Source organism: Amblyomma maculatum, chromosome 3 (genome assembly GCF_055883805.1).
Source record: "Amblyomma maculatum isolate TAMU_Amacu chromosome 3, ASM5588380v1, whole genome shotgun sequence".
NCBI lineage: Eukaryota > Metazoa > Arthropoda > Arachnida > Ixodida > Ixodidae > Amblyomma > Amblyomma maculatum.
Window position 1 is genome coordinate 169,166,410 of NC_139346.1, and position 13,346 is coordinate 169,179,755.

At 44.8% G+C, this 13,346-nt stretch overlaps 1 protein-coding gene across 1 annotated transcript; it reads left to right on the forward strand.

Annotated features, from left to right (window-relative positions):
* Positions 1 to 4,073: 4,073 nt before the first annotated feature.
* LOC146196829 (protein rhomboid-like) lies at positions 4,074 to 4,778 on the forward strand. The gene has a single exon (XM_084597082.1). The coding sequence runs from the start codon at positions 4,074 to 4,076 to the stop codon at positions 4,776 to 4,778; it is 705 nt and encodes a 234-aa protein (XP_084453208.1).
* The last annotated feature ends 8,568 nt before the right edge of the window (positions 4,779 to 13,346 follow it).

The window sequence follows — 13,346 nt, forward strand, 5'->3', positions numbered from 1 at the left end:
GCATAACAACATTGCTGTTTAAAATTGTGCACACATTTCATAATCGCAAAATGCAAGACACAAGGGGTCAGATGCAGTTTTGTCGCACAACATAAAAGTGTGGCGTTTGGTGCGTTGTTAGCGCTTAAAGTGTTGGACGCGACGATACTGCTATCAAGACACCAGAGTGACGAGATAGCATCTTGAATAGGGAGGAAGTCTCCTGCTTTATACGCATCTCGGTGTCTCGTCTACCGCGCCGCTCACCGCATCCGCCTGACCCGTCTCAGCTATATCCGGAAACGGTGCCGAAATAAACTGGTCTCGTTTTATAGCGTGTATAATCTACATGTAACAGGAAGACGCTTGGCTTTAACGCCGAAACCACGCAGGTTTACATGCCTGAGAAGTGGAGCCTATGCAAACAACGCATCTGCTCGTAGATCTCTAGAGGTGGCTTGTGAGCACGAGGTATTAAATAATTTTTAAATTCCTTCGCGCCACGTTCGCAGTTTGTACTAAACATACGCAGGAATCTATCTATATCCGAGCGTAATTAAAAGCCGCTATTTTAAGACCAATAATATCAGCACCACTTCGGGGCCATCACGGAAGCCACCTCTATTCGAAAAAAAAAACAAACAAACAAAAACGCTACATAAAATGACCTGATGCAAACATATCTGCGTTCTAGGGTTATAAAATAATACTGGCAGGTCTTTTTGCAGTAACGACGCTAGCCTGAATCGCTTATATACACTATCGTAATTTGTGGCCAGAAGCCTGTTTTTTTATATTTTAGCAGCGCGATTGACGAGACAGGCTTCGCTTCATGTGCATGAATTTCGATGGCGTTAAATAGCTTTTGTTTTTTACGGTGCGCTCTAGAATGTACCCGCTTTACCTGTTCCGGAAAAAAAGAAGACAAATCTTTTGCATTTTTTATTTTTATAACATTATCTGGTGACCAATGAACAAAATGTGCAGCCGATTTGCATAGGTAATCAAATGCGAAGTATAAGTGCGCAGCATGGCTTACGCCACAGTACCAGGCTTTACCAATAGCAATGCCAATCAAGAGCGCGGCGCAGCCGCGTCCTGAGTTCTCTTCACAACACATGCTGCGGTTTTTAGCATCTAGTGGCCCGGTGAGCGGCTCGGAGCCGAGGTCGAGGGAGCACCGCGCGTGCACGCCTGCTGTCCGTGTAGGCCGAAGAGCGATTGACTGACGCTAAGGAATAGAGTCCGAATTCGTGGGTGTGCGAGCGACACGCGGATAGTCTGTCCGCAGTAACACGCGGCTTGTACAGCCTTGCTCGGTCACAGCCGCAACTGTGCTACGCGCCACTCTCTCATTGGCTGCAGCTTTGAGGCTCCTCCGCCTTCTCAATAGCTTAGACGCCTGACGTGACGTAACAACACAGGCTCGCAGCGCCGCCACCGTCTCCGCGCCGCAAGCTAACGAAGAGAGACAGAGAGAAAGTGCGAATGAGCAGGCTTCGGACCGCCACCAGTGAAATCCGTGATTGCAGCCAGAAGTGCTGCGTACCAAAATAATGCAGCGATAGATGTACACTATAATGCAGATGCTCTGACGACCAGTTAAACAAACTGACAATTTCCAGGAACAGCTTAGACAACGGTGGTCCACAGCCCTTTGCCTGAAAACCGTAATGTCCCTTGAGTACTGCACTAAAAATGCAGCTTTAGCTGTCTTCAACGAAGCAACGAACCTTTTGCAGGTGGCAACTTTCGCCTACCATTGTGTGCTGTCTTCCTGCCACGAGACATCAGCGCATCGCCAGATGTGCCAGCTGCCCTGCAACAGTTCGCTCGTTTTCAACCCGCGCAGACGTCGCGAGTTGTGGCGGTACTTGACCTACGCGCTCGTCCACGACGGCTTCGTCCACCTGGGTGGAAACGTGCTTCTCCAGATCGCCTTCGCCTTCCCGCTCGAACTCGTCCACTCGTGGTGGCCTGTCATGCTGGTCTACGTCAGCGGGCTTCTGTGCGGTCCGCTGGCGCAGTCGATGCTTAGCCCTAACGCGATCATCGTGGGCTCGTCCAGTGGTGTCTACTCTTTGCAGACGGCCCATTTGGCCCACATTGTGGCCAACTTTAACGACATGGAACTGGTCAGTGTCAGAGTAGCCGCGATTATGCTGATATACCTCAACGACCTGTACTCGGTTATTCGCGGCCCGCAAAACAAGCACGGACAAGTAGTGAGCTACGCTGGTCATTACGGAGGTGCTTTGGCTGGCCTGGTAGTGGGGCTACCGGCGCTCAACTTAACACGCTTGAAGCGCTGTTTTTTCTAACGTCTTTTTTTTTTTAAATCGAGAATCCGCGCTTTATATTTTCTGCTGTTTGTACGATGCCAACCTGCCGAATTTGGCCTTTGATACTAATAGGCACCAACATTTGTGATTAGTCGTTGAGGCCTGGTAAAAAGATGATTTAGAAGTAGTTTAGGGTGGGAGCTCAGCGATCTGCTTCGACATGGCAGCGTGCTCAGCGGTATAGTGGGTATGAATCCGCTTTTCAAATTGATGACTACAAAGGATACATTTATGACACTGCTTTAACCCAAGTTTCTGGGAAAGTGGTCTTTCCCTTCCTGTCATAAAATTAGGTTTTGTGCTAGAGGCGCAACAACGGAATATATTTCTTTTAACCACAAATGATCTTCTCTGGTCGAGGCAGCCTAGAAGTGACCAAATGATTTATTGGGTGGTTCTGAAACTTGCTTAATTGTTTATTCCCCCCTCTCAAGCTGCATGTTTTCTACGATGCAAGGGCAGTAACGCATGCATGGCTGATGTTGCTGCATCTTGAGCTGAATTCTTTATTGCGGTTCTGACTTCATTTATGACTGGTTTTGTTTTAATCTGATGGTTCACATTTCTCTGCGCATGAACATTTATCTGATTAGTTCCAGATTAACGCGGAACGATTAAAAACTTGCTCTGTCGTGCTTATGATATCCATATATTTTGCTGTCAATAACTAAAGTTTTTAATAAACTGCTTCCCACGTAGAAGAATTAAGATTTTAATACCTCTGATAGTTTATTTTGTCTATATCGTGCCAATGTAAAAAATGTCTTTAGACAGCAGATGTGCTGAAATGGTGACTTCTCTCAGCTGCATAACATATATATCCTGCATAAAATTTTATATTTCCTTTAAGTGCGTTGATAGCGCGTCATCTTGCAAGCACCACCTCAGGAATAAAAAGAAGCACACGAGTCCGGTAGTCGCAAAGGTAATGAGGTTGTACCAAGTACCCGCCGGAACCCTTAATCTGCTGATCAATGGAACCTCCCAAATGCCGCTGCAGAACACTGCGCGCAAGCGCACCATGACAACCACCGCTGTTGTCGATTTTTGCTTTCCATACCCCCAAGTGAAAGATCGAAAGATTCATGAGCTGATATCCTCGCGGCAGACAGCAAAATACTTAAAAAGGTGGGAGAGTTTCTAGTGCTGCTGAGTCGTGTACTCGGCAACACCTTCATTGCAGCTCATATGCATACGTCGACAAATCGAAGCGGCAAAGTGTGCCTGGTACCGGCATCTCCCCCGTCTCTGGACGTTGGTGCAGTCTTCTGCAAGTATTGCAAGCAGCTTGGTGGGGATTGCCTCCAGTTCTCGTCAGGTCCTATTTTGAAAGTCCTTCGTTAAATAAGATTGCTTTCATTCGTCCGGAGAGCTGTCAAAGAAGCATACCTCGACTGTGCCGAGAAAATGGGAGGCAGCATGACCTCCGCGAGAAAGCAGAAGATATGGATGGAAGAGATACCCTTCTGGACCGAAATCTACAAGAAGCTCCAGCGTGGCAACAAGGTCTACGTGGTAGAGCTAATGACTTTCCTTAAACCGAATTCCAAGTGCCCAGCGAGCATCCTCCAAGAGCTCAACGAACTAGCGAACGAAAATGAGCAGAGCTCGCTGAATCTCGAGCAGTTCCTACTCATATGTACTTCAGGACGTCCGGCTACTGTAAGGCAGAAGCGTTTCCACAAGGTTATGACGTCAATCGCTAACGTGTATGCCGGAAGACTGCAGCGGGCAAGGCTGGTCCGCCATGCCATGGTGGACTATCCCATCTTTCTGATCCAAGTGCTGTTCTTTGGTCTTATCATTATTTCGCAGGGCGCCCTGTACATTCAATACTTGATGTGGTGCTGCCCACCAACCCAGAGAAAGATAGACGAGTACCTCCGCTTCGATGACAAACTCGTGCTCTCCCTGGAGAGGAAACGGGAGGTCTGGCGCACTTTGTCATACGTGCTCGTCGCTTTCAACGGGCTCTCGCTCGCATTAAACGTCGCTGTCGAGCTCCTGGTCTGCCTGCCCCTTTCACTGCTTCAGAGCCCCTGGAAGATACCATACATCTACGCCGCAGGGGCCTTCACAGCCGCTGAGCTAACGTACGTCTGCGGCTACTACTTCACGGCTGGAGCCTCAGCGGCCATCTACTCCGTGCTTTGGGCCCACGTGATGGATATCATCTTCAACCACCGCCAGTTCAACAGCTCAGCTGGTCGCGTCATCTTGATCATGGTGTACACGGGGGTCGACGCAATCTTGATGTACTACCGCAACCCATTTCCTAGCGTTGGGACCCTGCCCCACCTTGTGGGCATTTTTGTCGGCTGCACCATTGGAATGGTGGTGCTGCGCAAGAACAAGGGCAGCAAATGGGAGAAATGGGTTTACCGCATCATCAGATACCTTTACTGGGCTTTGATAGCTGCTGCCTTCGCGCTGGCCGCGTGGGGCCCGACGATGTGAGGGAGATTAGATGGAACTGCCTGGGGAGATTTTGCGGATCGTGAGGGTGTGTAATTGTGTGCCACAGATGTGTTGCGTAGGTAACGCTCAAAGAAAAACTCAGGTGGCCAGCCCGCTCGAGGAGTTTTCAAATACTGAAAATTATCTTTTTTTCCTACCGAGGGAAATTTAGCGCTAAAAGGCCGCCTTCGCGCTATATGCAGTGTATACACCCTAAATTGTGCGCTACAAGGATACCCTGCATTTCAGGCTGCTTAGGAAGGAAAAACAAACAGTGGTACTCATGAGGGTCCATCTTTAAGCGATATCATGGTAAACGTATCTACTTAAAGACATTTATCTAGCTGACAATTTCTACCGATCTTTTTAAAAAACACAGGTAAGGATTGGCCAGAGTGGTTGTCTAATTCTTACTTTTCTCCGTAAGCAGCGATATTAGTTGCGATGAAAACTTTCTTGGGCTAATTGATCCATAGGATTTCATGGCGCGTTTATTCGCTTTGTGCGATTAACAAGTGGTCACATTCTGGGCGCTTATGGTTTCATTCCGGGCAAAGATGTGTGGATTGGTGGATCGTCACAAAAGAGAAATGAAAAGAACCTTGAAGAGTCAGCACTGTGGCGGTGGAATTCTGGCGTGTTTGCTTCTTCAAACATCTAATTTCGTCGATTGCTAACTCACAACGAGCAATACTGTTGCACAATTCACGTGAACAAAATAGTTCTTATCACTCGGCTTAACCCATGCGTGTCTCCACGGAGTGCAGTGCCATAGCTTGGGTTGGAAATTGCAACTCTAGTTCCGTCTACTTCACATAGGCGTTTAACGACAAAACACTCGGAAATGACGCGCAAGTCACTCATATCATGTCGCGGATTATGAAGTAGCTAATGTGAGGAAGCAGAAGCAAACTATACCTATACCAAGAGTTGCCACATGACCATGTCTGAAAGAGTTGAAACTGAGAGTTGGTAAAGTTATGTGTGTGATGCTTCATGTTCACGGCGCACGTTTGACACATATGATCTTCTTGAGAATTACTGGGACAATTTTTTTGCGGTGGTATAAACCACACTTGTTCTCAAAGCTCAGATTCTTTCGTTGAACATATCATGACATATGAACGCTCGTTTAGTGTGTGCTTTCTTGAAAAGAATGGAATTGTGACCTGCATATATTTGAGGATTTATTGCACGCACATTCACTTCACCGGCGAGAAATGTTTTCTCATGTCCCCTTGCTTTAAAGTGCAATGCTTCGGTGCGCATTTTCATTTGCAGCACGAAGTTCGCTGAAAATAAAGTGTGTTAAACCAAAATCGATCCTTCGTCTTTGAGTCGGCCTGCAGAAACGGACCCCGTAATTACCTGCGCAAACAAAGCTGGCGGCTCTGATCTTATCGTTTGTTTAGTACTCAGAGTGGTTGATGTCAGCAAAGAAAAAGTACAATAAATAGTTGCATTTCCAAGGAGCTCACTTTTCCTCGTGTGCCTGGATCAAGGAAGTGCGCACAGACAAATTGTCCATGGCGCAAGAGGAATCTCAAAGCCAGTCACATGCTGTGCCGTATACTTCAATTAAATAACAGTTTAGTTCACACTGTCCGTACCAAACAATAAGAAACAGGGAGGCAATCCAGTCGTCTAGATTAGGTACGCTTTTTGGCGGAAGGTGGTTTATTGTTGTGTGTTTAACAGCTCAGGCAGGAAGTACAAGGAACACAGTAAGGAAGCAGCAGTCAGCAATATTTCCACCTTTCCTTTTTATGGTGGCTCCCAAGTTTTCCACCAAGTGACAAAAATAAACTGCATGCCCTGCGCTCCGAGGAATGAGCTTAGAGGATTAAATATCGGCTCTTCTTCGAAGCCGATTACCCGGGGCTGGTAAGCGTGCAGCTTATCATTTTCAACTTCCGCACTCCTGGAGATAAATATATTTCATCGCTTCTTGATGGAAAATGTTAGGCATTTGCGTAGCCATAACGTAATTAGCTCTTCATGGGGACCACCACTTCCAACTTTAATCGTGTTTTAGTTTTTGCTTTAAATCAACTCGACACATTCCGCCTGTATGCTCACTGAGTATCACGGCCTCGCTGTTCAGTAGTGAAGCAAACTTCATTGAATATAGAGGGGACGTCAATTAAGTAGGCTTAAAACAAGCGTTACAAGTTTCGCTGACACTGACATCTCTTATAAACGTAGTGCACATAAGGCCAATTTAGTTATTAGTTAGCTGGGAACATCATGTTGTGAGCTGGATTGGACATTGCTTTTACAGACCTAGCATGTAATTCATAAACATTAACATGCGCTTTATATATGACATGTTCTAGATAGAAAAACATCCACATGAGGCCTAATTGTCATTTGTATTGACAATATGATGTGACATTAGAAGCTGTGGATGCTTTTTAATTGAGCTTTATGTCATATTTCATAGTTGCGCTTCCGGCGCGCTGCGCATCTGATTCTCAAAACATGACAATCATTCATTAGCTGGTAGTCAAATGCTTCCCATAAGATGTCTAGAGGTAGCGACAAGGAGTCAAGAAGATACATCGAAACGAATAACATGTGCTTCGGGTTAGGCGGCGTCACTTCCCCTACTCAATGAGAGAATTTTATCACCGACACTTCCCGGTAAGTCTTGTAAGGAATTAAAAATCTAGTGATGATAAAGCATCAGCAAACAGAGCTGCTCTCTTTGAGCCCATGATGTTTCGAACCTCGCTTAGAGATGAAGATGTTTTTCTTCCTTGAGGCTACCATTTAGACGGGAAGTGAAGTTTTCCAAAAAGTTCGACCTCATATTTTACATCAAGTACGGCTTCATGTTCGAAAACAGGCTCGCTGCAATCACCGAATGATGCTAGACTGAATTACCTGGGATGGGTGGTACGAACATTTCACGCGTATTAAAGGTTCTTTTCGAGCTGCAGTAATGAACTGACGCTAAAATATTACGTTCGCAATAATGAGCGCTGAATTGCTGAATTATCGTTCCATGGTAGTAATCAAACCTTCCCAACCTAGCGTTAATCTCGGTCTCGGGAAGTTAATATTAAATGTATGTGAGCTAAAAGGGAAGTTGAACGAATGGAACGAAAGTTTCGGGCGGTGTGCGAATGCTAATTTTCAAAATTGAATTAAATACGGATAGCCTAGCTATATATGCCACTGAATAAAATACAAATAGAGCACATAAAAACCAAATCACTCGAGTATAAATCAAATAGTGACCACCCTGATTTGAAAACGCGGCTAATATTTTCTAATGCGACCTAATATTCGCGCCAGAAGCGATTATTCGTAAAAAAGCGATAAATCATGTGACACCACGAAGTCATAATGATGGAACGACACTCAGAGAATTTTCTATACGCTGTATGAAGTGATAGTTATAGCTGTGTAAATGGAAGGTCTAAAGCTGAGCTCCACTATTTACACAATATGAAGTCGGCAAGTTAACCAATGATCGTCATGTCGTTGGAGCTTGAAAACTAGAGTGCACTGCCTTTAACAATAGCGCATAAGCCAGTGCCACATGCCAATAGCTTACAACTGTGTACCATTCGCAACTTCGAGATCAATCAGCAAGTAAGGGTTTTCTAAATCTACCTGAGCTCTACCGAATCGCACAGTCTTGGAGGCCATGTACTAGTGTTATGAGTGGTGCCTCAAGGAACGGACTGCGTCGCAGCGCTGGACAATCCATCGCAACAGCTTGTTATCGCAACAGCTTGTTATGTGGCGTCGGTAAGGCGCCTTTTTTAAACAGTGGTTAAAAAAAGAAAATCACAGTGATAATTATACGAGCTCTAGGCCGATTATTAGAAATTCCGAATGTATCTTCCTCAAGTATATTTTGAACCTGAAGTACTTGATGTGTTCAGCAAATGTATCAGGATTGCATAAGATTAGGCATTATAAACTTTGAAATTTACGCAAAGCGCTATCGAGTAGTCTCATGAGCCTACAGAATGCACCTTACAAGAATGGAGTTGTTCTTAGATTAGTTAAAACGCCCACTCATTCTCTTATTCATCCAATTTCACTCTCCTCCATCCTATTCACAAAGAAACAAACAAACAGACAAACAAACAAGCAAATGAACAAAACGGCGACTTTCAATAAAAAAGTCACTAAAATGTTTGCTTGGTTTTACCCGTTTGTTGGTTGCCAAATGAGAGAGAAGCATTGCTTCCGACAATGCTTATATCAAACGTATCAAACGTGATTTTGGACATAGAAATATCTGAGGAATCACTACTCCAAAGGACATTTCTTTTTCAGTTTTTACCGAAAAATATTCCTTCCAACCGCTTTTTTTTTTTTTTTTTTAAAGAAGAGCCCAACAATTTTTTTCACATTCAAAGTGGGCCCTTCAATATTTTCTCACTACATTAAAGTTTGTGTGACTTATACAGTAATCACTCTCTAGTTAACCATGCTGCAAGTTGCTGTATTTTAAAAAAGTAATAGGCGAATGCGCAGCTGAAACTGCAAGCACACATCCGGGTGTGAGGCTCTTCCTGTTATTTATTTATTATTATTATTATTTTGTTTGTTTGGCAGAGTTGCACAGGTGGTGAATTGTACACCGAGGTGTGCCTAGGCGCACCTTGACGCAGGTGGAACGCGTTTGCTCTAATGCAGAAATAAATCATGCCCGTTCATTTCATCTTTTTCTTTTCCCTCTTCCTCCGTTCTTGCGGAGAGAGTATTCATCGCCCTCTGTGCAATTACGTCCCTGAACCGGTAACTAAAGACGGTCGGTAAGGCCAAGCATACCGACAAAGAGTAAGCGAAACACGTTTTATGCGCTTTAACTCAACGGAAATTTATGCTTATGCCCTCCACCTTCGCCGACCTCTATTATGCATATGCTAATCGAAAACGGTTAACAACGGATCAGTCATTTTCCTGTTCCTTCACTCAACGGGAGTGATGCTCAAAACAAAACCTTTGGAGAGTATAGCCTTCTGGAACATCAAGAAGTCTTACAAGAATGAACTAAAGGGGAAAAAAATTCAGGGCCGTAGTTAAGTCCCCTTAAGGTGTATCCATGACGAAAGACAGCGGACTCGGCCGAGGAACAGTGACGCAGGGCCGGATTATCCAGGGTTTAAAGGGTTCAAATGAACCGGATCATCCGTCCTCAAGGGGTCACCAAGAGCTAGAAAAAGTGGCAGATTTCAAGATTTAGTCTGAAAAATAGTCAAATCGTCTTCCTGAATTCCCATGATTAAAGCTAGAGCATATGCATTTGTCACAAGCTGCCTCACATATAGAGCGGAACTTATGGGATCTCCCCGCTCCTCCGAGCATGCTTCAACATGAATCTCCGGGGTAGCGACCGGCCAGCGTGCATCCTTGACGATGGACCCCAGCGAAACCAGCCGAGAGTATATAAAGGTAGACCGCAGCCAGCCTGCGGCAGTGTGCTCTGGGAAGATTCAGTCTTCCGGGCCTCTCTCGCGGCCGCTCGCTCTGGGAAAGTGTTTTTTTTGTTTTCCACCGAGCCCCCGATCAACTCATCGTTTCTCCTCATCTTGTACGGCCGCCACTAGAACTCTGCGACTACGACGCCTCATCAAACAAGAAAGCCGTGAGAATTCCTTTTTGCCGCAGACTTTCGGTTAATGGAATATTGTTTTCGCCTTTGTTTAAAGCTTGATCAGGCTTAGTATTTAGTATCTTACGTTGTGTTTTCTATGTAACTCTTGCCCCTACTTACTATATTTGGAATACTGGCTTTGTTATCTTTATAGTCTTCTTTTATTGAGTGTTTTTTCATTGTCGGGTGTTCTCCCTCTTGTCATTTACCGAGTCGTCTTTTATCACTATCGTGCCGTGTGTTTTTTGTGCTATTATTATTAATATTATTATGCAGTGTATTTAGACTACAAGCTATAAATATCTAATTGTTTGTAAAAAAAAAAGTGGCTTTCTCGAACTTATTCCTCAATCACACACCGACACGAGTACTGCACGGGTTGACCGGCCGAACATTTAGCTGCGTTCTCATACCTCATAGAGGGACGACGGGTAACCGTAAAGGGATCCCGCGCCTCTGTTGACCGTAAAGGCGGGGGTTTGTGACACTATTGCAACGTCGAAGGCTTCAAAAGCTGTTGGTTGCATCGCACAGTTAATCCCAAAGCCAGCCTCATATTTCGCTAGTCAAGATACGAAACTTTGTACACGGCCAAATAGAGAAAAACATATCCAAAATTATTTTATCTGGTTCTAATTGATTTCAGTTTCAATAGAAACACTGTGTAGAAATATTGCAGTAGAAACTTACTCGATTAATTCGAAAAAGTATTAGAATGATGGTGTATTTATGGTAAGAATTTGCGAACAGCCAATGAATAAGATCCATCACTATTTTGTCTTTGCTCACAAGCAGCCAATGGCCCTGCGCTATTGAATTAGCCAAGAAAATAAGCACTCGAGGAATACATTTTTCATGAATCCGCGTTCCGATTTCAGAGGGAGGGTGTTATGTGTCCTGTGATTTCGTGTAATAGCTCAGTCTAGATGTCAGTTGGTCCATGTGCTCTGCAGGAAAGTATATGCTTAGGCGATGTTCATAAACAGTCTGTAGATTATTCGAGTAAATATGGCGTGTGTTTTCTGTAAGAAATTCTAAAACGCGTCACATTTCAAACGTGACAACATGGGGTGGGGTACAATTGTGAGGGGCAGTAGGGGCCCTCTTAATTTATTTTTGAACCGGGCCCTCATCCTTGTTAATCTCTCCAGGATATCCGGACAGTAAAACTTGACTTATAACCAGAATCCTTCAGTACTCCCACTGAAGGCCTCTGTCATAAATGAAATACAAAAAAAAAAAAAAAAAAAACAATATTCACTTTCCTCTACCTCGATTCAGGGGGTCAGAGGAACTTAATTCTATATGTAGGAATGACAAGTCGCTGAAACTCGGGACCTACCGAGCAATAAATAAGCGACGTAAACACAGCCAAACTACATGTGCACTGGCAAGAAGTAGAACATTTTCACATGTTACGTGACACAGCCGAATCAAACTACCATTTCGCAATTTGTTAGTTTGTGCTTGTCCTGTTCTCAGATAATTGTGATATCCTCATTTTGAACTAATTCCGCATGCACAAACCCCAGCACACCGCCACCAGCAGGAGAGTGCGCACGGTAGACGCAGAAAAAGTATCAGAATTTTATTGACGATGGGGCAGCTACGGCTACGGTCTTGCAGTCGCGAACAGTCCAGACTGCAATGAAAGCAAACCCGAGCGGCGAACCCCACGAACGCAGCACCCCCTCTGTGCTGGTGGAGTTCGGAAGAAAGCGTGGAATCAGAGAGTCCGGTAGATATGTGCTGGTCGAGGACAGGATGTACCGAAATTGAGTAACTGCCCTTGGGTATCCTCTCCAGTAGGCCTGCTTTCAGCGACGTCACCGGTCGAGCTAGGAACTGCGGCAACAAAGGTCCAGCGAGAACGCAGAGGCGTGGGCACGCAAACGAGGGCCTTGATCATAGCTAGAGAGCGGTAACAAACAAATGCAAAGGAAATTTCCCTACGGAAGTAAAAAAATTGTCAATGCTTATAACTATTGTTCACTATACTTGCAACAAACACTGATGACATGCGCTTCACCACGGCACCACAAATACGAAGAGCGCTAGCACGAACCACGAACCAGTCATGTGGGCTGAAATAAAGTGCTGCAGTAACTATAACCAATGCTAAACACCATAAAATGCACTGCAATGACGGCGAACACGCCTAGACAGAGAAGATGCAACACAATTGCGTCGACGACAGATCGCTTCGCCTACGGTCTCATCAGCACCAGGCAGCACGGAGCACACACAATAGGAAAAGTTTTAGCTATTCGCTATTAAACTAGCGACGACATTAGATTTGACGTTTCTTCAAGTCTGAACGTCAGTTCTGGCTTATGACGTCACGTCTGGTTATGACGTTACTTCCGTGCGTTGAAATAGAAATTGCATATTGCTGTACTGTGGCGTTCTGTGCCGACCTCGCTAGATGGCGCCACGCGTTTTAACTGTTGAATAATTGCTGTTATTTTGTTTTGAATTTTGCATGCCCTGATATCGAAATACTTTCGTTGGCCTCCATAACCTATTCTCGAGTACGGATTCTTGTAATTTTTATTTCATTTATATCTTTTTTTTTTCTAACTACTGCCGCTGTCCTTTCCCTCAGAGCCATCCGGTGTCCTTACGGTAGGCAAGAATTATGGACTCGTTTTAAGGGAGTCGGTGTGGAGTAATGGTCGTGCACTCGGCTGAGGAACGGCAGGATGGTGGGTCGATTCCTGTCCTGGACAATTTTTCCTAGTTAATAATTGAAAGTTCATCCGCACACACTATGCCGACACACTCTATCCACGCAGCGCATCAGGCAAGAAATTATTTTGCATTAATACACAACTTATACAATCTTCGAGGAAACTTAAAGAATGATGTGCACTTCAGTAAAAGGTTGACGGTACTGAAATCACCACGGACCCAACAAATATTATGAGATGACATACTTTTTTCATTGA